Source organism: Lipotes vexillifer, unplaced genomic scaffold (genome assembly GCF_000442215.2).
Source record: "Lipotes vexillifer unplaced genomic scaffold, Lipotes_vexillifer_v1.1 scaffold184, whole genome shotgun sequence".
NCBI classification, from domain to species: Eukaryota; Metazoa; Chordata; class Mammalia; order Artiodactyla; family Lipotidae; genus Lipotes; species Lipotes vexillifer.
The window spans coordinates 1597511-1622813 of NW_006783561.1; the positions used below are offsets into that span (position 1 = coordinate 1597511).

At 47.4% G+C, this 25303-nt stretch overlaps 2 protein-coding genes across 10 annotated transcripts in view; one reads left to right on the plus strand and one right to left on the minus strand.

The window, feature by feature from the left end:
• Window positions 1-5946, plus strand: part of ZDHHC16 (zDHHC palmitoyltransferase 16) — a 9253-nt gene extending 3307 nt beyond the window's left edge. Inside the window, exons 2-11 of one of the 6 annotated variants that reach the window (XM_007456206.1) lie at window positions 413-660; window positions 841-1035; window positions 1186-1274; window positions 1676-1704; window positions 2325-2458; window positions 2594-2641; window positions 3489-3574; window positions 4236-4359; window positions 4545-4615; window positions 5361-5946. In XM_007456206.1, the coding sequence (XP_007456268.1) occupies window positions 418-660; window positions 841-1035; window positions 1186-1274; window positions 1676-1704; window positions 2325-2458; window positions 2594-2641; window positions 3489-3574; window positions 4236-4359; window positions 4545-4615; window positions 5361-5475 (1134 nt within the window). In that variant the 5' untranslated portion in view covers window positions 413-417 and the 3' untranslated portion in view covers window positions 5476-5946. Of the gene's footprint in view, window positions 1-412; window positions 661-840; window positions 1036-1185; window positions 1275-1675; window positions 1705-2324; window positions 2459-2593; window positions 2642-3257; window positions 3282-3488; window positions 3575-4201; window positions 4360-4544; window positions 4616-5360 lie in introns of those variants that run through there. The other 5 variants (XM_007456208.1, XM_007456207.1, XM_007456209.1 and 2 more) reach the window with 5 other exon arrangements.
• Window positions 5947-6182: 236 nt separating this feature from the next.
• The window catches only part of MMS19 (MMS19 cytosolic iron-sulfur assembly component), a 33346-nt gene continuing 14225 nt past the window's right edge, over window positions 6183-25303 (minus strand). Inside the window, exons 5-32 of one of the 4 annotated variants that reach the window (XM_007456212.1) lie at window positions 24729-24814; window positions 24265-24339; window positions 23792-23861; window positions 23284-23412; window positions 23137-23198; window positions 17005-17091; window positions 16504-16578; window positions 16016-16093; window positions 15359-15497; window positions 14955-15109; window positions 14612-14690; window positions 14074-14199; window positions 13797-13878; window positions 13391-13491; window positions 13137-13286; window positions 11487-11642; window positions 10378-10477; window positions 9795-9897; window positions 9590-9658; window positions 9236-9362; window positions 8415-8515; window positions 8217-8273; window positions 7882-8068; window positions 7481-7563; window positions 7191-7355; window positions 7049-7108; window positions 6655-6755; window positions 6183-6574 (exon numbers count right to left, since the gene is read on the minus strand). In XM_007456212.1, coding sequence (XP_007456274.1) covers window positions 6547-6574; window positions 6655-6755; window positions 7049-7108; window positions 7191-7355; window positions 7481-7563; window positions 7882-8068; window positions 8217-8273; window positions 8415-8515; window positions 9236-9362; window positions 9590-9658; window positions 9795-9897; window positions 10378-10477; window positions 11487-11642; window positions 13137-13286; window positions 13391-13491; window positions 13797-13878; window positions 14074-14199; window positions 14612-14690; window positions 14955-15109; window positions 15359-15497; window positions 16016-16093; window positions 16504-16578; window positions 17005-17091; window positions 23137-23198; window positions 23284-23412; window positions 23792-23861; window positions 24265-24339; window positions 24729-24814 — 2831 coding nt within the window. In that variant the 3' untranslated portion in view covers window positions 6183-6546. The remainder of the gene's footprint in view (window positions 6575-6654; window positions 6756-7048; window positions 7109-7190; window positions 7356-7480; window positions 7564-7881; window positions 8069-8216; window positions 8274-8414; window positions 8516-9235; window positions 9363-9589; window positions 9659-9794; window positions 9898-10377; window positions 10478-11486; window positions 11643-13136; window positions 13287-13390; window positions 13492-13796; window positions 13879-14073; window positions 14200-14611; window positions 14691-14954; window positions 15110-15358; window positions 15498-16015; window positions 16094-16503; window positions 16579-17004; window positions 17092-23136; window positions 23199-23283; window positions 23413-23791; window positions 23862-24264; window positions 24340-24728; window positions 24815-25303) is intronic. The other 3 variants (XM_007456214.1, XM_007456213.1, XM_007456215.1) reach the window with 3 other exon arrangements.

Genomic DNA, 25303 nt, shown 5'->3' on the forward strand with positions numbered 1-25303 from the left:
CAGCAGGAAGGATGAGCATCTTTTGCCAAGACTCAGGTAGCACCAGGGAAGATCTAGGTGCAGGATCCTGTGAACTCACTCCCCCACTGGCTGTTCCTGGTGAAGACAATTGTTAGGAGGTAGGCCAATGGGCCAGGGCAGGCAGGAGATGCTGGGACACCTCTGCTACGGTGGCCAGGCCCCCCGAGGCACGTGGATGGCTTTGTGCCCGTTGGTCGGGCTCCACCCAGTGGTCTGTCTACACAGACAACTCCAGAGATCCTGCTTTGGCTTGGAGTCACCTCCCTACTTCCCACACCTACTGACAGGCCCAGCGGGCCTCGGTCTTAGGTCTTTGCCTCTAAGCTCCCTACTGGTGGGGCAGGGAGGGACAGGACCCAGGCTGGCCCCTCACAGTTGTGTGCTCTCCTAGGAGCCATGCGGGGCCAGCGGAGCCTGCTGCTGGGCCCTGCCCGCCTCTGCCTGCGCCTGCTTCTGCTCCTGGGCTACAGGCGCCGCTGCCCACCTCTGCTCCGCGGCCTGGTTCAGCGCTGGCGCTATGGCAAGGTCTGCCTGCGCTCCCTGCTCTACAACTCCTTTGCAGGCAGTGACACCGCTGTGGATGCTGCCTTTGAGCCTATCTACTGGCTGGTGGACAACGTGATCCGCTGGTGTGGGGTGGTGAGTGATGCCTGGGGACAGGAACAGGGATGTTTGGGGGTAGCAGAGGGACATGTGTCTGATGGACCTACACTGGGTTTGGACCCACACTGGCCTCCTACCCTGGGGAAACTCCTGAGTCTACCCTGGGTGTTGGCGAGCTCTCTCACTGCGTCTTCTTGACCTCCCTGGTGTCGGCAGGTGTTCGTGGTGCTGGTGATTGTGCTGACCAGCTCCATCGTGGCCATCGCCTACCTGTGTATCCTGCCCCTCATCCTTCAAACCTACTCAGTGCCACGACTCTGCTGGCATTTCTTCTATAGTCACTGGAATCTGATCCTCATCGTCTTCCATTACTACCAGGCTATCACCACTCCACCTGGATACCCACCCCCGGTGGGTCCCCCCTCAGGGGCATGGGGGAGGGAGAGAACTGCAGGCTATTGGAGCCAGTTCCAGGAGTGCGGAGGGAGAGTGCCTTGGTATTTTGGAGGTACGAAACCGGTGCTGCCACAGTTGTCATGGTGCTTTTCTCCCTCTGCACAGGGCAGGAATGATATCACAGCAGTCTCCATCTGTAAGAAGTGCATTAACCCCAAGCCAGCCCGAACACACCACTGCAGCATCTGCAATAGGTGGGTCTCTGGGAACCCCAGCTGTGGCCCTTTTGCTGTAGCTCTAGGGCAGAACCTAGACCTGGAATTTGACAGGACATTTATGAGGCACCCCTCATGTGCCAGGCAGTGTGCCCTCTATATCGGGACACCTGGTCCTCAGGATCGTCCTGCAAGTTCCGCATCTTCACCACTTGTGGAAAGTGAGATTCAGAGAGATGGGCCAGGGTAGGCAAGAGACCCGGAGTTAGCTCGTCCAGTGTCATGTAGCCAGTGAAGCAGGGTTTGAAGCAAGGCCTGGCTCTCCTCAAAGTCTGTGCCCTTTCCACCTCAGCAGGATGCTGGTCCTTATAGGAAAGGATTGGCACTGACATCTCAAGATCCTTGGCCACCGTAACAGAGCCTGTGTCCCTCCCTCACAGGTGTGTGCTGAAGATGGATCATCACTGCCGTATCCTTTTATTATCTCTTCTGCCTGAGGCCTCCTCCTTTAGCTCCAGAGCACTGCAGGGGTTTAAGGGCCACAAACCCGAGGCTTCTAGCATCACCCTGCAGAGAACACTGGGCTCATGAGAAGTTTGTAGAAGAGCAGGTTTCGGGGCTGATACCTCCTGGGGAAAGCAGGGGGCCTACATGCTCTCTGGGATGGATCTTCTTGGAGCAAGGCGCCCATCCCTAACAGCTCTTTCTTTGTAGACTGTCGTGCTAACATCTATTGGATGGAAAGAGATGTTTGGTTCAGCGGGTTGTCCAGTAGGTGTCCAGATAGAACCGTTGGTCCCTTGCTGCTGTCCCACACAGATGTCTGGTTAACCCGTTAGGTTGAAGTATTGGCAGACTCTTTCTACTGAAGGATTTCAGTTTTCATGATCTCCTGATGGGCCTTGTGAGGGCTTTGAAAAGCTTTAACACTTTCACCTCAACTGCAAGGAAGTCCCATATTTTCCTGCCTTTGGTGACAGGAAGCCTTGGGCTTGGATGATGTTGTCAGGAACCAAGGATGAGCCAGAGAAACCTGGGCACGCCCTGAAGTTGTGTGTGCGGTCTTGTCCTTAATCCTGCCCCCACCAGCCTGGCTAAACAACTGTGTAGGCCACTATAACCATCGGTACTTCTTCTCTTTCTGCTTCTTCATGACTCTGGGCTGTGTCTACTGCAGCTACGGAAGTTGGGACCTTTTCCGGGAGGCTTACGCTGCCATCGAGGTGAGCCTGTAGTTAGGAGCAGGGCAGCTCGATAGCACTTTGGGGTGTGGAATCCGTCCCTAAGGAGCGGGGCTGGTAGCACCCCCCATCCTAGAGGTCTGGGAGTATAACCAGCACTGTTTTCCATCCCCTTAGAAAATGAAACAGCTCGACAAGAACAAACTACAGGCGGTTGCCAACCAGGTGGGCTGTCCCCACCCCACTGCCTCCTGCTGCTCAGGCCAGGGGTATAGAGTTGCTGAGGCAACTGGGGCCCACCTGTTAGTCGAGTTGTAGAGGCTGGGGTAAGGGGCCAGTCGAGACTGGATCGGGGTGTTTCTGGGCACTGTCGGCCACGGGCAGACTAAGTGGCCTAGGGGCAAGCTGGGAGTCCCTGGTACGTGACAGTTTTTGGCTCTCTATTCCATTATCACCTTCTTGGGCTGAGCAAAGGGCTCTGCCTTGGTGATGGCCTGAGCAGCAAGGAGTCTATGTCAGTCTGTGTAACGGGGTTCCAGGGGACAGAGGTCGGGCTGCGCCAGTCTGACCATCCTTTGTTCCTGGTCTGTCTGCGTCCGCAGCAGGATCATCCCTTCTCCCCTGGCCTTTTAGGACTCCTTATTCTGAGCAGATCTTGGGCTTGTGATTGTGTCTCTGCTGCCCTTTCGGTCCTTAGTGGGGCTCACAGTTCTCCCCCTCGTTATTCCATTCTGGGTATGGGTCTCGTCCCCTCTTGGGGATTACAGCCACACAGTTCTAGCTGGGGAGTGGAGTGGCTTCCCCTGGAGCCCCATTTGTGTTGTCAGAGCTAAAGGCCCAGGGTTGGTCCCTCCTGTGCTTTACCATCCTGTCCAGACCTGCTCTGCCCCGTGTTTGTCCATGATGATGCCACCAGCTTGGTCCACCCATCTAGCTGCTGCCCTGACTCTTCTGTGGCTTAACCCCCTATTTTCTCATCATGGGCTTGGATCACTTCCCTGCCTGCAGGTGTTGGGCTCTGGTGGAGACCAATGGAGCAAATGATCCAGACTGTGCTGTTTTCTTTTTCTAGACTTATCACCAGACCCCACCACCCACCTTCTCCTTCCAAGAAAGAGTGACTCACAAGAGTCTTGTCTACCTCTGGTTCCTGTGCAGGTATCTCAACTCTCATTTTTGACAGTTTGAGGGGCAGCTTCAGAAAACCCTTTTTTGGTGCCCACAGCCAGGCAGGAACCCATCCCTGTGTAAACTGCTGCTGTTCTTATTCTCACTTAGGTTGGCAAAGAGTAGGGCTTAATTTTCTTCAGCATTTGGGGGCAGGGAACATTAAAGATTTGGCATTGAGTGTTTGGTATGTGCCAAGGGAGGTTAAACTCCTACTTAAAGGGTAGGTGCATTTCATAGATGAGGAAAATTGCATATCTGAGGGGTGAGGTGATTTGTTCCATGATACACAGCTAGGAATGGTAGAGCTGGAATCTGAATGTTGTGCCATTTTTTTCTAGCACTTTGGGTAGAGGTAGTGCTTTTACTACCTCTTCTGTCTCCCAAGCATGGGTATTTTAGGAAATATATAACATTTTCATTAGTAATAGACTTATTTCCGCATCTTGCTTTCCACATCATTTATTCTTAGCCCACATTGATGCTTTTTCATGGATGCAGTGAAGTAAAAGTTCGTCTGGGACACGTACGCTGGGAGTTAAGGCAGACTTAGACATAAGTCCCTAGGCAGTCACTTGCTCAATTTCAGACCTACGCATGGCCTCTCCCTCCCTCCACACTACCCCCATGATCTTTGCCCCTCTTTTCTCAGTTCCGTGGCACTTGCCCTGGGTGCCCTAACTGTATGGCACGCTGTTCTCATCAGTCGAGGTGAGACTAGTATCGAAAGGCACATCAACAAGAAGGAGCGACGCCGACTGCAGGCCAAGGGCAGAGTAAGTAGGGCTGGGATTGGGGTGGAGGGATGGGTAGGTAACTGAACCTGCCGTCCTATAAACAGAGGCCATGGTCAGGGCCAACTAAGGCAGGCATCATGAAATCCAGAACTTGCCTGGCCAATTTAGGCTCAAAATTGGTTTAAGGAAAAGGGTTCATAGAAACATGTTTTTCTTTGCTCTAGGTTTTTAGGAATCATTACAACTATGGCTGCTTGGACAACTGGAAGGTATTCCTGGGTGTGGACACAGGAAGGTAAAGTAAAATATTTAGACCAGCGCTATTCATTGAACTTTCTGTGATGAGAAAGGTATTCTATACCTCTGCTGTCTAAAACATTAGCCATTAGTCACATGTGGCTTTTGAGCGCTTGCAATGTGGCTAATATATCAGTGAATTGAATTTTAAATTTAATTTCATCTTCACCAATTTAAATAGGCATGTGTGGCTAGTGGCCCCCTTTATTGGTACGGTAGCAGGTGACGACGACAGAATCCTTAGAAAGCTGTTCTCGAGAAGGGACCTCTAGTTAGGGTATGCTGGCCACCAGTCACCTCTCATTTCTATGGCAGTGTCTGGATTTCAAGCACATAATTTGTGGGATTGAAGTCATCTATTTGTGACAGAGGTCCTAAGACAATAAATGAAGCTATAGCTCCCTCAGCCCAAGAGACAAAGGTAAATCATTCTTCAAACTGCAACTACTGAGGCAGTAATAAGTAGGTGACTATAAGTACCTGCCCTCTTCCTTTTCCCATCCTATTATTCCTGTCTGTCACTGTGCTTACAGTGGTCCCTTAGAAGTTTAGCTGAAAACCTCTAAAGGCCTTCAAGGCACCAGAGGGCACATTTATTGGACAAAACTGGAACTTTTATTACTTTTGCGATGAATGCCAGGGTAGCTTCAGACTACCTAGATATATCTTTGCTGAGGCATGAGGCTCAGGAAGGAAGACTAGGAAATCTTAGATCTCACAAGTATTTCTGTCTTCTCTTATAGGCATTGGCTGACTCGGGTGTTGTTACCTTCCAGTCACCTGCCCCATGGGAACGGAATGAGCTGGGATCCCCCTCCCTGGGTGACCGCTCACTCAGCCTCTGTGATGGCAGTGTGAGCTGGAGTGTGTCAGCCACAATTTGAGCACCACCCTGCTTCCTCCATTGCCTCGAGGGCCTCCAAGGATAGCTTCTTGGAATCCTTGAGCAAAAAGAGCCAGTGGGCCTGCCTTACGGTACCATGCAGGGACAGCTCAAGGACCAGTCTCCTGGCCATGGCGGAAGCAAGGCATAATGTGGAAAAATCCTAGGACTGATGTTCCTTTACTCAGGCAAACAGAAGTTCCAGCCCCAGACTGGAGATCAGGCAGCTAGCAACCTTGCCAGGTACTGACCCCGACCTCCTCCAGCTTACAGCACTGGGGTTGGCTACCACCTCTTCCACTTGCCGTCTGAGAAAACACCTGAATGGTAGAGCTGAGATCCTGGCTTCTCAACAGGGCAAAGATACCAGGCCTACTGCTGAGGTCACTGCCACTTCTCATGTGCTGAAGGGAGCAAAAATAAAGGTATTTGATTTTTTAAAGATATGTAGCTTTTCACTCTTTGCTTTTCTCTTGTGGGGCGGGGAAGGGGAAAGTCAGGGTCGAGGCCTAGTGAGTGGGTGTTACGGTCCTGCCACCTCTGCCCCACTTGGAGGGGTTGGATGTCCTGAAGAATTCCTGGCCAATTCCTGTCACTACTGTTCCTCTAGCTTATGCAGTGTTGCTTCTGGTTATGTACTGCTGAGGCATAAGTGGAGAGAGGGAAATAACTGACGGCCCCATTACCAAAAGAATCTTTATTCTCCAGCAGGTACACACACGCCACCATCCCTGGTCCTCGGGGCCACGCTCATCTGTATTCACCCTCAGCAGCATATCTCACTTTTTCTGACATATAAATGGAAGAGCCCCAAGACCAAGATCATTCTTCAAACACAAGTAGTCTCACACTTAGTTACTTCACAAATCCATTAGAAGTCAGGATTCCTGTTTCTTGTACAGCCATGCGACAGAGGCCCAGCGTTTGTGCGGTGTCTGTGGGAAAGGCAATCAGAAGCCAGTCATCTCCCTGCTTTGGGCAAGATGGCTTGATAGTTAGTAATTTCAGGTTAGATTGTCAGAACAGTGTCGGCCAGGATGGAGGGCTCAGCTGCCAGGGCTCCCCAGCAGAAACCTGTAGGCAAAAAGAATGTTGACAGCATTAGTGGTGAGGCTCATTTCAGTCCCATCTCTCCCCATGACCTAAAAACTCACCATTCTCCCCTGGCTGACACTGCTTCCTTACGCACCAGTCTCTTCTTGTCATCCAGGGGTTTGGCTAAGGCCCGGATCACCTGCAGTTTGTACGGCAGCAGCTGTGCAGTTAGAGGAGCTAATCTTAGCCTTGTTCAACCAAGACAACGAAACAAGCTGCTCTGACTCTACAACTAATACTCTTCCTATTCTTCTTTAGTGATTCCAGAGAATGCTGTGTGGCAGGCTGGCCATTATATTTTAGGGTAGTCAGGAAATCCTTGCCTATCTGTACCCTACAGTGCATATCTCAGTCACACAGCAGGGTGGCCAGTCCCTCTTGACTAAGGCAGAAAGGTACCTCTGGCTCTTCTAAGAAGCTTCCAAGCCAGAGAGGGACATCCGCGGTACTCACCACGGGGGTGGGCAGGTGAGTAACAGCGTGCATACACTGCAGTGCAGCGATCCGGACAGCCTGGAACACAACCGTAAGGAGGTGAGGGGAGACCCACGAATGGGAGATGTACAGGCCAAAGAGTTGTTCAGGTTCAACGCACCATGGAAGGGCTGGAGCTGAGGTTTAGGAACTTGGTGACGAGGGTGTCAATGTGAAGACTCATTACTTGGGGTGCTTCCAGTAGAAGAGGCTGAAGACAGCTGAGGGTGGAGAGCTGTACCACAGAGTCTGGGCAGGACAGGGCCTCCAGCAGCAAGGAAAGCAGCTAAGGGGCCACAGGAAAGGTGGGATGACCACATCTTTGATGAGCCTACTTTTCCTCCCCTTTCTAGCCCCAGCTGGGGGACAATGGCTTGGTCCCTGCTTAGAGGCTGTGACCGCAAGGCTTACCGTGGGCAGCTCCGGCAAGAGCACAGGCTTTGGCAGCCTGTTAAGTACATGAGACAGACCCTTCAGGTAATTTGGCTTCACATCTGTAAAAAATGGAAAAGCTTAGGGGGAAAACTGGGCTCAGACATAGAGCTTAAGAATTCAATTCTAATCTCTGCTGAAGCTGGGACATTAGCCTACAAAAAGTTTTTTTTTTTTTAAAAAGCCCCTCAAGCTCAGAATAGCCAAGATATGCCAATCAAAGGAAAAGAGTGGGTCAAGAATCTAGATGTTCAGCGCTTCAGGTACAGGTCACACTACAGCTCTAAAGAAGCACTCAGGTCCTAAATTATTTTAGAGACTGTGGCCTGACCAATGGAGAGGTCTATATATTTGAGGGCTTTCCTTTAGACTCTCCTCACCTTGAGGAGCAGCATGGAAACCCCGGACCAAAGCAGGCACGTTATCCGTGAAGAACCGCTGGCGAAACATGATCCGCACTTCAGCATGGCCAGCACGAGTCAGCACATCAGTGCAGTCAGACATGAGCAGAGAGAAGCCATCAGCTGCTGCTGGGCCTAGTTCTGGATCACTCAGGAGGCCCATGAGCTGAAGAAAAGAGAGCCTTTGAGGTACATCAGCGGGGAAGAATCTTAAATACCCAAGAGGAGGACAGTAGTCATTTTTGGGAAGAAGAGGATCGACAGGGAAGTTCCTGTTTAGGTCCTAGGTTCTGCTGTCTTCAGCAAGGACTTACCCGGTCTGTAAGGCAGGAGCTGAGAGGATGATATCTAAGCACTAGGGCCTTTGTGACCTGTTATCAGAGAGAAAGAGAACAGTCAGGGCATGACACTTAAACCCTGAGAAGCATGCACGCGCTTCAGGGTTAAATGGAGAAATTCTTTTTAACCAGACCAACTGCTCTGTCTAACTGGAATCCATTCCAACTCCTTACCCAGAGAAGCAGTGTGAAGGCCTGACTACGATAGGGCCCAGAGCTCAGCCCAGCCTCCACTTTGTCCACAGCCAGCTGTAGGAATTCATCCAGCTGTTGCCCTAAAAAGGAGGGAGGAAATGCTGATGCAGAAGCTACACATGTCCATTTTACCAACAAAGGTGTAAATCGTTTACATGTAGAAGCCATTAGAAAAAAACAATATTGTTTTGGTTGTGGATTTGGCCCACTCAGCTCTAGGACACCAGCACGAGAGCCTGGTATTCTCATAACGTAGGGGTGCTGGCATTCGAAAAAGAGTTGTCTACTTCTAATAAAGAATTACCCCTAAGGGCTTCCCTGGTGGCGCAGTGGTTGAGAGTCCGCCTGCCGATGCAGGGGACACGGGTTCGTGCCCTGGTCCGGGAAGATCCCACATGCCGCGGAGCGGCTGGGCCCGTGAGCCATGGCCGCTGAGCCTGCGCGTCCGGAGCCTGCGCTCCGAATATCCCGCTGGCAAGGGGGTTTCACTCTTAGTACCTGAGAAATAGTATTTTGTTTTTTTATTAAAAAAAAAAAAAAAAAGAATTACCCCTAGTAGCTCTTTGTAGGGAATAGGATGACAGAACTAGATAGAGAACTCTGCTTGAAGCCCTTATCTTATGTCCTATAAAGCTTTGCCCAACTCTGGTCTTGACTCTTGTCCCACGGGCTGTCCCTTGGAAAGCCCTATTATTGATATATCAGCTAACTTCCTTTAAAAAGAGAATGAGAACTAAACGTCAAGATTTCATCAGAAGTTGATTCAGGGAGGCTCCCAACCCACAGCCTCACTCCAGTACCTGCAGGATGCTTGTTCAGAAGTCCTGCAAAGCACTTGGCAGCAGCGGTGGAGGAGAAGGGGCAGCTGTGGCAGCAGCTCAGCTCTAAAAGTTCCCGCATGAGTTGGTTCAGCTGAGGGATTTCCACCTATAGAAAACCTGGCCATGTCATGGACCCAGAGAACACTTGAACTCTAAGAGACACCCAGGAGAGAGTGGCAGCAGGGGCCAGCGTGGATGGGAAATAAATTCTCCAGTGGGAAAAGCAGAAAATCATCTTAGCTTGTGACAAATTTCAGCCCAGAAGTCACCCAGGATCCACCTCCCCTGGTCAGGGTTAAACTAGGGTACTCCTCAAATGTTGTGGTCACTTACATTTCGAGGCAGGGAGCAGACAAAGGCCATAAGCAGCGCAACCAGCCGCCTCTGCCCTGAGGAACCATCCTACAGAGGAAGAAGAGCCTTATCAAGCCTGTCCTGCTAGCAACAGGCTTGTCTGCCCTGAGGATACCCATCCCAGGTTAGCCCTAAAAATTTGAAGTCCTAAGATTCTCCCCAGTCTGATCCATCAGACCCTTACCTGGAATGGTTGAAATCTGCCAGGGAAGCTGTTTTCAGGCAGGAAGGTGATGTTGCCATCCAAGAAGAGGGGCACAATGTGGGCGACACTCTGGGCAGCCAAGCTGGGGGGAGAGCACTAGGTGTCACTGAGGAGCCAGGGCTCTACAGCAGCCCTGGGGTTCCCGGTAGTCACTGAGTCCGTGGGCCAGAGCATGATCATTCACACCTTCAACAAATACTAATTCAGGACATATGCCAGGAACCATTCCTGTTCTAGGCCTTGGTGCTACAGCAGTGAACAAGACAGATCAAATCCCTGTTCTCCTGGACCTTACGATCTAGCGAGAGAACTCAATGTGTAATTCAGAAGTGCTCCACAGGTGACTCTCATGCACATCTGCAGCTAAGAACCATTAGTCTCTGGCCCCCAGTCCATGATGCTAAAAGGCCCCTTCTTACTTTGCCAGCAAGACTTAACAAAACAAAAGCTGCCTCCATGTTTCAATCTGGATAAGAGGACAGCTCTAAAGGAAGTTATTTGCTGCTTCTTCCCAAGAATTCTGTCCTCCCTGGGATCAAGTCATATCCATGATTATACTCACTCAGGGCTCAAGTGGGTGGTGGCAGTGCCAATGACAGACACCATCGCGGCCAAGACCTCATCCTGCAACAGCACTTTCTTCAGAACTGAGTGCTCCTTCTCTGCAAAATCAAAACACACAATCACAGGCCATGACTGTGGCTCAGACGATTAGGTCCTGTCATCATCATGACTCTGGGCCTTGACTCTAGTTACAAGAAGAGCAGTTTTTAAACTGTTCTCAAGTAGTGCTGTAGCCCTGAGAAGCAGCAAGGCACCAGAAGTAGGAGTGTGTAATGCAGGCCATAGGGAGCTCCCGAGAACTTTGTGCAGTCCTTTGACTGGGCAACAGTGGAAAATAAGGCAAGCTAATATGAACATTCTTAACATCAGAAATGTTAGTCTTCAAAAACTTAAAGGTAACATGGATTTATCTTCATGGGTCCTTTTATACAGCAGCTACCACACATACATACATTACTGTTGCCAAGCACTGCACATTAACTTATTTAATCCTTACCCACTACCCTGTGATACAGATATTACTATCAACCCCATAAAGTGAGGAAACAGAAGCTTAGAAAGGCTATTTTTTTTTGTTGTTGTTGTTGCGGTACGCGGGTCTCTCACTGTTGTGGCCTGTCCCGTTGCGGAGCACAGGCTCCGGATGCGCAGGCACAGCCGCTCCGCGGCATGTGGAATCCTCCCAGACCGGGGCACGAACCCGTGTCCCCTGCATCGGCAGGCGGACTCTCAACCACTGCGCTACTAGGGAAGCCCAGAAAGGCTATCTTCATCTAAGTTGGCAAGTGGTAGAGTTGACCACGAAACCCAACCAGGTCTGCTTGACTCCAGAGCCTAATTCTAACTAATCTAATTACACAGCAACTAAAGGGGGAAAAAGTGTGCATCCTTTTGTGTGTTGCTAACACTAGTAGATTTTGGTTCCTGCCAGAGGTCAGCTTGGCACCCTCTGCTTGAAGTGAAATCTCATTATGTGGACACAGGATTCAAAAGAAGCCTCTGCTGGTACAAAATGCAATACCAGTGATACCCGGAGGGTGGCAGTGCTGTTCAACACTAGTGGAAGGCTGAGTCGGGAGGAGGGAGGGGTGAGGTGGAGGAAGTTACCTGGCATGGAAGCCTGCACAGCCAAGGCAAGCAGGCAAGGTATAGCTGTCTGATGGAAATACCAGCAGCTCTCGGGGTCTTGCTGGCATTTTTCTGCCACCTGCTGGAGACTCTGACAGACAGCAATAACTTCACTTATTCCTGCAACCGTATTCCCTGTGTGGTGAGAAAGTTCTCTGTAAGGTTTTCTTAAAAGCACTTCCAGGTCTGTCACATACAGAATATGGGAAGAATAATCGAAGATGAGTAACTAAAGAGACCAAGAGTGTCTTATAAAGAGCCAAGTCATTTTATCCAGGATCTGAGACCTGCCCAGCCAGTTCTGCAACAGAAGCATTCATACACAGCTGATTGTTGAACAAGGCGGGGGTGAGGGGAGCCAACCCTCCTGTACAGTTGAAAATCCACGTGCAAGTTATAATGGTCCCTCTTTACACAGTTCCTCCATATCTGCAGTTCTGCATCTGTGGACTCAACCAACCACAAGCATATTGTACTATAGTTTTTACTACTGAAAAAAATCTGTATATGTGGACCTGTGCTGTTCAGACGTGTTTTGTTCAAGGGTCAGCTGTACATTCTCATTTAGTTTTCATAACAACTCTCTTAGAAATATAATTTCCCCCATTTTATAGAGGAGGATGTGGAGGCTCAATAAATTACCAGTGGTTTTTCCAGGGTAACAGTGAAAAAGTCAGGAATCAAACCCAGGCCACGCTCTGAGTCCAGTGTTCTTTCTACTTCACATCAGGTGCTGGATCATCCACAAAGGGCCGGGCAGTGCAGAGTGGGGCACTTAGGGAATTAGTGAGGTTCCATGGTGTGCACGCACAGGTTCACAATAGCAATAGCTGCTGTCACTTATGTCACTTATGAGGGGCAGTGCTTCTCAAACTCCAGGGTATGTACAGGTTACTTGGAGATCCAGTTAAAATGCAGATTCTGATCAGTGGCGCCTGAGATTCTGCATTTCTAATAAACTCCCAGATAATACCCGTGCTGCTGGTTGATGAACCCTATTTTGAGTAGCTTGGCCTTACAGTGGTGCTTTTCTTTTCTTAAAAATTTTATTTATGTTTTTATTTTTGGCTGCGTTGGGTCTTCGTTGCTGCACGCAGGCTTTCTCTAGTTGCGGCGAGTGGGGGCTACTCTTTGTTGCGGTGCACGGGCTTCTCATTGCGGTGGCTTCTCTTGTTGCAGAGCACAGGCTCTAGGTGCGTGGGCTTCAGTAGTTGTGGCGCACGGGCTCAGCAGTTGTGGCTCACAGGCTCTAGAGTGCAGGCTCAGTAGTTGTGGTGCATGGGCTTAGTTGCTCTGCGGCATGTGGGATCTTCCTGGACCGGGGCACAAACCCGTGTCCCCTGCATCGGCAGGCGGACTCTCAACCGCTGCGCCACCAGGGAAGTCCCCAGTGGTGCTTTTCAATGGACTCCGTGGGCGTTCTTAATAACTGTTGCCCAAGTCTCATCCCTCCTCAGAGGCTGAATCAGTTGGACTGACTAAGACCCACGCATTCAGCACTTTTTAAAAGTTCCCATGTGACTCTTACTATAGCCACCACTGGAACCACTGCTTTAGAGGCATCAACTCCAAACCTGACTATGGTTCCCCCTTCAGCCCAGTTCCTTGATGACTGTTCCTGGTAGTTACCTTTGTTCATCTGGCGGAGATGCTGCAGCAGAAGAGGCAGGGTCTCCTTGACAATACTGGCATGTGTGGATATAGCTGACAAGGCTTGCAGACAGCGCCGATGCCGGGAGCATTTGGTGGGCCCATCCCCTCTAGCCAAATCTGACTCCTCTGAAAGCAACCCAGGAGACAAGGTTTCACTGTGTGATGGCAAGCATGAAGGCCCCCAAGCCTCCCTGGGAAGGGGTAAGCCACGGAAGATCAGAGACACATACCTATACACAGCTCCCCAGCAAGCTTGGGCACTAGGTGGCTGCTGAAGGCCACAGGGTAGAGAGTAGCCAGGGTTCCTGATGCTTCCAGTGCTGCCACCCTGCTGGGGCACAAGGCAGATGAGCATTAGCTGAGCCTTGATCCATGGCTCTCTTGCTTAGGCCTGCCATTAGGCAGATTCAGGAATGTGGGCTTCTGAGGCCACCTTGCTGAAGAGTAGGATTCCAGTACTTACACCACTAAGTTGGACCGGGCTTCTTAATACCCAAGAAAAGAGAGCATTCCCACACCTCCAACCGGGTAGCAGCCAGAGCCAAGCACAGGGCCCACCTCCCCTACGGAAAGCCAAGGGTCAGAAGCACAGAGCCCTGGAACAGTTTGCTCGATCTCACTGCCTTATATTCTCACCAACTCTGGGAATCCTCCTCCAGGAAGCTCAGTCTGTATAGGTGACCCACTGCCAGCTCCAAGTCCCCAGAAGACAGGAGATCTGTGTAGGAAGGAAACACGAACCTCATCTTTCTTCCCCTGCAGCCATCACAACCCTTCCTAAAGTCCTATAAGAAGTCCCAAATCATCCAGAGTTGTAGTGAGAACCAGGGAATTGAGATTGCTCTTCACTTAAGACAGAAAATCACAAGAAAGGGACCAATACTCCTATCTTTTCTCTTTTCCTTAAGCGTACCTGGCTGGGCACCCAAGACTGTGAGTGTACGGATGCTAACAAGCTGAAGCTGGGTGCTGGGGTCTGTCAGGGCCATGAATACCAGTGAGCACAGCTGGTCCTTGAAGCCACTCAGAGGCCTTTCATCTAGGAAGAGACAGAGTCCAGGTTAGAGGGAAACCCTATTCAGAACTCATGCAAAGATAACCTGGGACAGATTTTTTTTTTTTTTGCCGTGCTGCGTGGCATGTGGGATCTTAATTCCCTGACCAGGGATCGAACCCTTGCCTCCTGCGGTGGAAGCACAGAGTCTTAAGCACTGGACCGCCACGGAATTCCCGGGGCAGATTTAAAGAATTTAATCCATTGGGTATCTGGGACGTACACTAGGAAAGAAATCAACAGGCCTCAACTGTTAAGTGTTCTCTTGGGCTACATCCTCAGAACAACAGGTCCACTGTTCTAGACTACTTCTCTGTAGCGCTCTTTGCCTGCCATCCTTTATAGGGCTATAGTGCTCAGCAGCCCCCAGGATACCACATCTAGTAGATGGCCTCACCCTTGTCTTCATAGCTCCATTTCTGTTGCAGCTTCAAGAAACCCAGGATCATTTCAAGGATTGTCCGCCGCTGGTTGCTCTGTAATGTTTTAAGGGGTATTCAAGTCTAAAAATACTTTATTTTTAAAGGATTTCAGTCCTGCTACTGCAGAATTGGGGAGAATTATCCTTGTACATAAGAGTGTCAGGAAAAGAGTGAACAAGGGAACCAGCAGCAGCTAATGGGAGCAAAACCCGAGATCTACTATATCTAGGCCCAAGCTCAATGCTTAGCGCTCTCTCTGTGAGACAGCGATCCTGGCAAGGGGTCCCATCATTTCCCCAACAGATTCTGCTTCCTTACCTGACTGTGCTTGTGGAACTGTTCCAGCAGTAGGGGCAGCACGTTGCTGGTGATGTGGTCACAGGCCCGGGCAGATGCACCTGCAGCCGCCTGCAACAGTTTGGCACTAGGCCACACCAGTTTCATGTCTGGTTCACACAGATGGTGCCTGCAGTCTAGAGAGGCAGCACATCACAGACCTAGGGAGTAGGCTGAATGTTGCCTGGTTCCCCTGCAGGCCATAGAAGTTGGAGGCTGAGCCCTGGGACAGTTGGCTAGCAGTTACCATTTAAATTGCTTTCAATTCAAAGCAGGGCTCCAGCACCGAAATCACTGAACATGGGGGCCACTCATGAAAGGTCACTGGCCTTAAGGAATTTCTCTGTTGTGCTCACTCCCCTTTCTAGCTGCCATGGCCCCATTACCCTGTAGAATGTTGCTAAGGAAGGAGTCAAGGAGGTCCTCAGCATCAGCCCTCAGCACAGAGCGAGACAAACACGCAGTCAGGGAGTTAAGGGCTGCCAGGCCCTCGGCCTCTACCCGCTCACTTGCCGTCTGGAACACCTGTCAGGGAGGGATCCCATGGCTACTGAGGTGAGCCTGCACCAGGTGAGACCCCGCCCACCTACTGCCTATTTCCTTTGCGGGGAGGGGGCGGTGAGAACCTTTGGGGCACAGCAATGGAAATTAACCCCCCAAATGAGTTTCTTCTCAATTGGTGTATTCTCACTAAGTCCTCAGTCCCACTAGGATTGATACACATAATTTTTGAGAAACTGAATACGACTTTGAGCAGTGGTTGTTGGGAACCCCTTTCCTAAGTCTCTTCCTCTCCCCCTCTACTCAGCATGACCTATGCTCCTTACGATGGAAGGACAGGAATTGGGCACTGTGCGAGACTGATCGTGTGCCACCACTAAACAGCTGACCCTACCCTTGTCATTCAACTAAAAGTATGCCCCCTTGCTCTCTTGCTGAATAACCAAGCACAGCAATAGAGGGAAAAGGATAAGGTGTGTTATTTCCCCTCGTGCCTGACAACCAGGAGTTAATGGTAGTGAGTTTATCTAAGTAACACTCACCTCTCTGCGGATAGAAGCCCAAAGGCTGGGGAGGAAGTCCTTTAGTTCTTTCTGTCCGTACACAGCACAGCAAGCATTCTGCCAAGGAAAGCACAGGTAATGGCTATCTACACACTCAGACTTCCTAGGATATGCAGGCCCCTCAGCATAATGGCACCTGAAAGACCCTGGCTCTCAGCAGTAAAACCAGCAGGATTTCATAACCATCCTACCCAGGTCACCGAAAAATAGGAGCTTGTCCTGACTGATGGAAAACAAGCATGAAGCGGGAGCCCTGGTCAGCCTTTCCTCAGCTGCCACTCGATTACTACAGAACAAGACAAAATGCAACTGGGGGCTTTAGGTCAACATATAGGCCTGGATTCTGGGTATCCCTCTCTTGAGGCCAATGAACTATTCCCTGGCTCTCCAAGAATCAATTCATAATCCTTTAGCACCCCTAAATTGTCTAAAGACAGCTGGATCCTCAAAAGAGAACAATCACTCACCAGAGTCTGCAGAGAATCCAGTTTGGCACTCAGAATCTCGGAATCCACTTTCTCAATCAGCAGGGGGAGCAGGAACTGTGGGAGAGAAGGAAGAACTAAAGAGTGAGATATGGGTAGTGTTGTAGCCACACCAAGGCCAACCATGTCCTCACTGCCACCAGTTCCCAGGGGTAGGTGTTACATCAAGGAGCTATACTCGAGTCGAGAGTTGTGACTGTAAACCAACTTCCCTCTCAATCCATGGCCAGACTCCCAGTGACCTGAGAAGTGGGCTAGCTGGCAAAGCTAAAGAATTTCAAAAGATAGCACCAAATAGGGATTGGTTTACTATTTTAAATGAAGAGATGGTGAAGTTTTTTACTTCGAAGGTCTGAAGACACCTGCAAGATGCCATCCCCTAAAATGTATACTGGAACTTTCTTTCCCCCCATGCTTTTACTGTTTTTTCTTCAGATCCTTCTGTGGGTTGAGGCTACATATCCTAACTTTGGCTAGACCCACCTCAGCAAATCGCGGTGTATAAGCCAGCACAGCTCGAAGACTCAGGATGAGATCTTCTCTCTGGATACCATGGGGATCATTAGGTGGCTATAAAAGGGAGAAGGGGGCGTGAGCTTGTATAACTCTTCAGACCACCCCTGGACACAGGAGTGAATGTGGCAACCCTGCAGAATAGGGTGAGATTTATACCCAATCTGGCAGAAGTTTATGGTATGAGGCCCCAGCAGGAAGACTGCTTGCTCTTACATGTTCCTTGGGAATTTTTGTCTGTTGGGCATTTATTTTCTATCTGATCACACAGTTTCCATCTGATCTATCATCTCACCATTCAGAGATAAGCACCCTTAACTTTCTGGTGCAAGTTTCTTCTTTGTATATATAGTATTATGACTATGTGATTGGTAGACACTGTTTCTCTGTAAAATATATACACTTTTTAAAAATGTGACCTTTTGAATATATTTTCTGCAATCTATTTTTTCACTTAATACTAGGTACATTTTTTCATGTTATTAAATTATTTTTTCATAGCATTAGTTTTAGTGGCTGATACTATTTCATTGTGTGGTTGAGTCACAGTTTATTTGGATAATCACCCTTTGATGGACATTTCTATTTTTTTACCATTATAAAAAGCTGTAGGGCTTCCCTGATGGCGCAGTGGTTGAGAGTCCGCCTGTCAATGCAGGGGACACGGGTTCGTGCCCCGGTCCGGGAGGATCCCACATGCCGCGGAGCGGCTGGGCCTGTGAGCCATGGCCACTGAGCCTGCGCGTCCGGAGCCTGTGCTCCGCAACGGGAGAGGCCACAACAGTGAGAGGCCCGCGTACAGCAAAAAAAATAAATAAATAAAATAAAAATAAAAAAAAGCTGTAATTCCGGCATTATAAAAACTTTCATGATTTCTGTGTCAAGAATGCAGATTTTTTTTTTATTGAAGTATATAGTTGACTTACAATACTGTGTTAGTTTCAGGTGTACAGAAAAGTGATTCACTTATATACATATATATATTTTTCAGATTCTTTTCCACTATAGGTTATTATAAGATACTGAACATAGTTCCCTGTGTTATACAGTAAATCCTTGTTATCTATTTTATATATAGTGGTATGTATCTGTTAATCCCATACTCCTAACTTACTCCTCCTCACCTTTCCCCTTTGATAACCATAAAGTTTGTTTTCTATATCTTTGAGTCTGTTTCTGTTTTGTAAATAAGTTCATTTATATTACTTTTAGATTCCATATATAAGTGATATCATATAATATTTATCTTTCTGTCTTACTTTACTCAGTATGATAATCTCTAGGTCCATCCATGTTGCTGCAAATGGCATTATTTCATTCTTTTTTATGGCGGAGTAGTATTCCATTGTGTGTGTGTGTACATACACACACACACACACACACACACACACACACGCACCCCCCCCCCAACATCTTTATCCATTCATCTGTTGATGAACGTTTAGGTTGCTTCCATGTCTTGGCTCTTGTAAATAGTGCTGCTGTGAACACTGGGGTGCATGTATCTTTTCAAATTAGAGTTTTCATCTTTTCTGGATATATGCCCAAGAGTGGTATTGCTGGATCATATGGTAGCTCTATTTTCAGTTTTTTAAGGAACCTCCATACTGTTTCCCATAGTGGCTGCACCAATTTACATTCCCACCAACAGTGCAGGAGAGTTCCCTTTTCTCCACACCTTCTCAAGCATTTATTATTTGTCGACTTTTTGATGATGGCCATTCTGACAGGTGTGAGGTGATACCTCATTGTAGTTTTGATTTGCATCTTTTCATGTGCCTGTTGGCCAAGTGTATGTCAAGAAGGCACACTGAAAACATACATCAGATTTTCCTTTTCTCTTTAGAAATCCCACCAAAAATACAGTAAAGGGATTTTCCTTTCTTTTCTTTTTTTTTAAAGCTATAAAGCTAAAGGTTGACGAGAACAGGATAAGGGATGTTAGCAACAAAACTGCAGAAGGTGAAAAGCAGATGGATAAGAAGAAAATGACTTAGCAGAGCCAAGATAACAGAATCCTCAGTAGGCTTGGGGAATGCTGAGTAACTCCCCATATACATCAGTCTCCTCAAAAGGCTTCACAACCAGAAGTACCAGGTACCTTTGGAATTGGGAGTGGGGTTCGAGAAGCAATCTGACCTCCGAGATTGCTTCTCAAGTCCTCCCTAGCTGCAGTAGAATCTGGAGGTTTAATTCTTTAGCGAGGGTAAGACAGAGGTCTAGTCTTAGAGACGTAGGTGCAGCTGAGGGCCTGGGTGCTGAATCAAAAGAGGTCTAAGTGGGAATTCCCTGGTGGTCCAGTAGTTAGGACTCAGTGCTTTCACTACCAGGGCCTGGGTTCAACCCCTGATTGGGGAACGGCACGGCAGGAAAAAAAAAAAAGAGGTCTGAGTAATACAGTTTTGAGTATTGAGATTTTCCAACTCCTTCCAGCCCTATTTGCTTGTAGCCAGACTTCTCCCTCTAGGCTGATCTAACGTCTTTTTCTAGAAGAACCTGACTAGCCCAAGAGGAAGAATACACTGGGGGTTCCCAAGCTGTCCATGTAAGCCACTATACAGAGAAGTTCATCCTCAGCCAGCCCATTCCCTGTGCTCAGAGCTCCCACTCAATGTTATAATTCTCACTTTGAAACATGTGCAAACTCCCAAGGATTACCAGATATCTGAAGAAAGCCTCTAACCTGGAAATAGAGACCAAAAACAAAAAAAAAAACTTGGAGGAAACAAAGATCACATATGTGGGGAGAGTTTTCAAAAACAGTAAGAAAGTAATTCATTCATGGATTAAATAAGAACAGAATGTTAAAGAAAAAAAGACCACCAGTCTTAACCTGGTGGTCCAGCAGTTAAGACTCCGAGCTCCCAATGCAGGGGGCCCGGGTTCGATCCCTGGTCAGGGAACGAGATCCTGCATGCCGCAACTAAGAGCCTGCATGCCACAACTAAAAGATCCTGCATGGTGCAACTAAAGATCCCGCATGTGGCAACAAAGATCCTGCGTGCTGTGACTAAGACCCAGCACAGCCAAATAAATAAATATTTAAAAAAACAAAACAAAAGACGTTCAAGAGATCATCAAAAATGACAATAAAAGGCCCTGGGAAAATGGATAAAGAAGATGTGGTACATATATACAAAGGAATATTACTCAGCCATAAAAAGGAATGAAATTGGGTCATTTGTAGAGACGTGGATGGACCTAGAGAGTGTCATACAGAGTGAAGTAGGTCAGAAAGAGAAAAGCAAATATCGTATAATAATGCATATATGTGGAATTTAGAAAAATGGTATAGATGATCTTATTTGCAAAGCAGATATAGAGACACAGATGTTGAGAACAAATGTATGGATACAAAGGGGGAAAGGGGTGGGGTAGGAGGAATTGGGAGACTGGATTGACACATATATATTATTGATACTATGTATAAAATAGACAACTGATGGGAACATACTGTATAGCACAGGGAACTCTACCTAATGCATTGTGGTAACCTAAATGGGAGGGAAGTCCAAAAGGGAAGGGGATATCTGTATGTGTACAGCTGATTCATTTTGTTGTGCAGTGGAGGCTAATACAACATTGTAAAACAACCATACTCCAATAAAAATTAATTAAAAAAAAAAAAGGTCCTGGGAAATTCAAAGCATGAGAGCAGAAATGAGGAACAAAATCAATAGAAGGGGTTAATAGCAGATGTGCTAGTCCTGGGCCTTTCTGCCCTCAGAGCCATTCCTTGGGCTGACCACTGCAGGCTGCATTTCCCAGGCTCCCATAATGGCCTGTGTTCAGCCAACAGGAAGCACTTGTAGAAGAATGCAGGTCAGAAGGAAAGGAAAACCCAGGGCATTTCTTCCCATTTCTCCAATTTAGTGGGCGCTTTCAGCACTGGCAGCATCTCCTCCATGGCTCCAGCTCCTACTGCTAGGCCTATGTTTTTGTCATACTCTCAGCCCCTGAGGTCCAGTAACATCAGCTCTTCCCTTTGTCCCTCCAGCCTAGGGGTGATAATGGCTTCCTGCTATTGACAGGTTGCCTCACTATCCCGTTTGGCTTCTCAGCTTTCCCATAACTTGTATAAACAATTTCCTGCATTAAATTATTTGTTTTAAATACCAAAGTGGTTTCTGTTTTCATGCCTGGACTTTGACTGACAGAAAAGATAAAATTGTAGAATTTTCTTATAAACTAACAAAAAGGTAGAGGTAAGAAATATGAAAGTAGGAGATCCAGAGGTCTAACAGAAGACTGATAGGAGTTCCAAAAGGAAGGAACAGAGAAAACAGAGGGAAAGAAATCATCAATGAAAGAATGCAAGAAAATTTCCCAGGACTGAAGGACATGAGTTTCCAGATTGATGGGACCTACCAAGTACCCAATACAATGCATGAAAGCAGACCTGTACTAAGGCACATAATTGTGAATTTTCGATATATTGGGGGAAAATAATCAAAACTTAAAAGCTTCCAGAAAAGAGGAAAAAAAGTGACCATAAAGTTTTGCAAATCAAAAAGAATTTAGACTTCTTCACAGCAACTAAAAATTAGAGGTAAATGTAGCAATGCCTTCAATTTCATACCCATATTGTCAATAAGTGGGAGGAAAGAATGAAGACATTCTAGATTTACAAAAATCTAAATGTTTCACTCTTTTTACACACTGGGGAAGCTAATAAGGGATGTGCACCACCAAAATGAGGGAGTAAACTATAAAATAGGAAGTACATAAACCCAGGAGGTAAGAGATCCGATCCAAGAGAAAAGACAAAGGAATCCCTAGATGATGGTAAAGGAAGATTATCTACTCTGCATTAAGAGTAGGAAGCAACCAGTTAAGACTGTATGGCCAAGTTAAGAATGGTTTTTACATTTTTAAGTCATTGAAAAAAAAATCAAAAGAATAGTATCTTGTGACACATGAAAATTATATGAAATTTAAATTTCCGTGTCCGTAAATAAAGTTTTATTGCAATATAGCCACTGTACCACATTCCAGTGTCTATGGCCATTTTTGTGCTAGAACAGCAGAGGTGAGGAGCTTCAACAGAGACCATATGGCCTGCAAAGTCTAAAATAGTAACTATCTGGCCCTAACAGAAAAAGTTTGCTGACCCCTACACACAGGATAGGAACCATCACTTATACTGATGTGATCCACTATGAGGATGGCAAATGGCCAAAACAGATTGGTAAGACCATAAAGAATATTTCTAACATAAATTGTTACACTAAAAGCCAGGTGTCCCTATTTAAAAGGCTTAAGTTCTTCTGAGAAGAAACAGTGATACTGATTACAAAAGAGATGAAAGGAATATCAGAGAGGCGGTCCCAAGCAATTGATGTCAAATAGAATAAGCTGGTTAAGAAATTCCCTATGGCAAAAATGGCTGTGTATCTTTAAAGGCAGTGAGAGTCCAATGCAGTTTGGTATGCTGTGGTATAACTCCTTTCATTTTTTCCAAATCACTAATGCTTGCAGTACACATACCCATGCATATCCATATAGTGATGAGACCCTGAGTATTTGGAAAAAGAAGGAAAATCAAGATGCAGAGTGGGAGGAAAGTCCGAGGGCATCAGAGCAAACACCTCCTGTACACACTATGCTCAACTGTGTCGTCTTTGTTTAGTCAATTTGTTTCTACTTCCTGAGATGCACCCTCAGAATCCAGGATCATATCCTACACATCCTTCAGAAACCAACAGAAATCCTATCTTATCTGTGAAGTAAGTTCCTGCCTACTCTAGCTCACACTAAACTCTGTCTTCTTTGAACAATTATAACACCACTTGTTTTGGTCCACAATCTCTTACTGTTACTTAAATGTTTCAACTTTCAAGGACATGAATCATGTTATACAATCCTGTAGTTCGAAGCACTACATACTTTGTCAAGGAGTCTCCCAAATACCTGCCGAACTGAACCCTTCCTCCCACGGCAAATGTTTTTCCACTTCCCAGTTTACTAAAACGTTAAGTTCTTGAGGGCAGGGATTGTTTCTTTTATTCACCGCTGCACCCTCAGGGCCTAGAACTGGGCCTGGCACATAACAGACACTCGACAAATATTTGAATGAGTGAATGAATGAAAGGTACTACTTACAGGGGTAAAATCAATAGGGAAGTAACAGGATGTCACTTCAAACAACTCCTCCACAAAGGGTCCTAAGACAACAGAGAAAGAATGAGGACTTATAAGCCTCTCATCTGACAAGCCCCAACCAGCTAATTCAAGGCTACGAGGGTGTACCCAGGCTATAGTCTCTGGAGATGAGGTCATGGACGATGCGGAAGGCCACCAGAAGATTACGGGGATCCTTTTCCCCATCCATCACCTGGATGAAGCCAAAGGTGAAATCAGCTCCTAGGCCCTTCAGCTCTGCGGAGGAGAGAACAAGATCATTACTGTCCCATGGGATAGAAAGCTGGGCTTTCTTCTGGCCTGTGTTCTCCCTCTGCTATCACTGCCTTTCCTGCCTACCAGAGCAGGCCCTTTCTGTTTTCCTATTCCAAGAGAGTTCTCAGTGAAGAGATGTGCAACAGTACATAATTGTTACAGAGGTAAGAATTTAAAACATCAGCTCAAACTCCACCTTTTCTTTACTTTCCTGGGGAGTGAGTGGCTCCCAGTTTCCCTTTATCATCCTCTCAAAGTACTGGCTCTTCTACATCACCCCTGAGCTAAAATGAGTCCTGGTAATGGGGGAAAAAAAAGATGTGCTCACTTTTCAGATTTTCCAGAGAGCCCTGCCTCTTACCTTCTTCCCGGGTTCGCATGAAGTTGGTGATGATACTGTAGACTGTGTGTCGGTCCACCTGTGGCAGGGACTTGGTAGGAGAGACAGGAAGTAAGTAAAGAAAGTGCCCAAAGAATACCTCAGCTGACAAAACTACTTCCTGCTTCACAACCTCTAAGTGGACACCGCTCTTTACACCAGTACACGATGAACCTCAGAGGAAACGTAGAGAAAGGATATGGCTATTGCCCAGCAGTCCAGCAGTGGAACCAATAACCAAAACCTGTATGCCTTACTTTAAGTGTAAGAGGACACAGGTCAGACATAATGGCATGCCTCGCTCTCCTTATACAGTAGCAAGGGATAGCATGTGAACATGGTCAAAGACCTGAAAGAGTTCAGAACTTAGAAGGCAATTTTTTTTGCCATCTAATTCTAGTTATGTCAATGGCTGGGAGATAGAGGAGAAGACCAAGGTGACTGTTATCACTCACCTGTACGTGGACCTCCTGGAAGATGGCTTTAAGCACGGAGACAGCCAGCCCTGGGGGCAGGGCCACACACAGGCTCTGGGGGAGAAGAGAAGTGTGAGCACAGAGGGAATTCTGGGAATTCTAGCACAGCCTTCAAGACACAAGCCTAAAACAGGGCTATTTAGCTACAGTGGGAATCACAATATCCAGGTTTGGGAAGAAGTGCTAACAGTGAGATACATGGTCCCTTTTCTCAAGTTGATTAGGTCTCTGCAGCTCCTTCCAGTTTGGCTTTGAATTCCAGTCCCCAAAGGATACTTTTACTCTAAAACTAAAAACAGAAGTGGAGCTGGCTGAGACTAGTTTAGTCCCACATGTGGGCATCTGCCTTGAAGCACTTGAAGTCTCACCCTCTAAGGGGAAGGAGAGAATTCACCGGAAATAGGTTCCTGCAAACATGGTATGTAATACAAAAAAGAACTCACAAGTGCCCTCAAACCCTGCAGGACAGATGGGATCACAAGATGATGGTCCTTCAGCCGGTTTTCATAGAATAGGATCAAGTGTACCACTGCACAGACCAGAAATTCAGCCGTTAGTTTACACAGGCTGGAGGAGGGCCCACCAGCTTTGCTCCTTCCCAAAGTTTATAAGGGCTGTTCCTGCTTGGGCTTCACTACAAATTTTCTCCTTCACTGAGAGATATGTCCCAAGCCCTCCCATTTGAGGGTGACTTCCTTGCTCTGTCAGGAAAATAGGTGAACATCTTTTATTATCCATTCTCACTAGGTCACAATCAAACCCATTCTCAAGCCGAGAACTGCCTTTCTACAGAACTTGGGTTGGCAAATTTTCTCAAAGGGCCAGACAGTAAATATTTTAGGCTTGCAGGACATAGTATGTCAAAACTACTCAACTGGGCCACTGTAACATAAAAGCAGCATACACAATAGGTAAATAAATGGGCAAGGCTAGATGCTAATAAAGCTTTATAGAAGATAAATAAGTTGTTGGCTTTTTTCCTCAGGACTTCAAAACACTTTGATATTTCATTACTTTT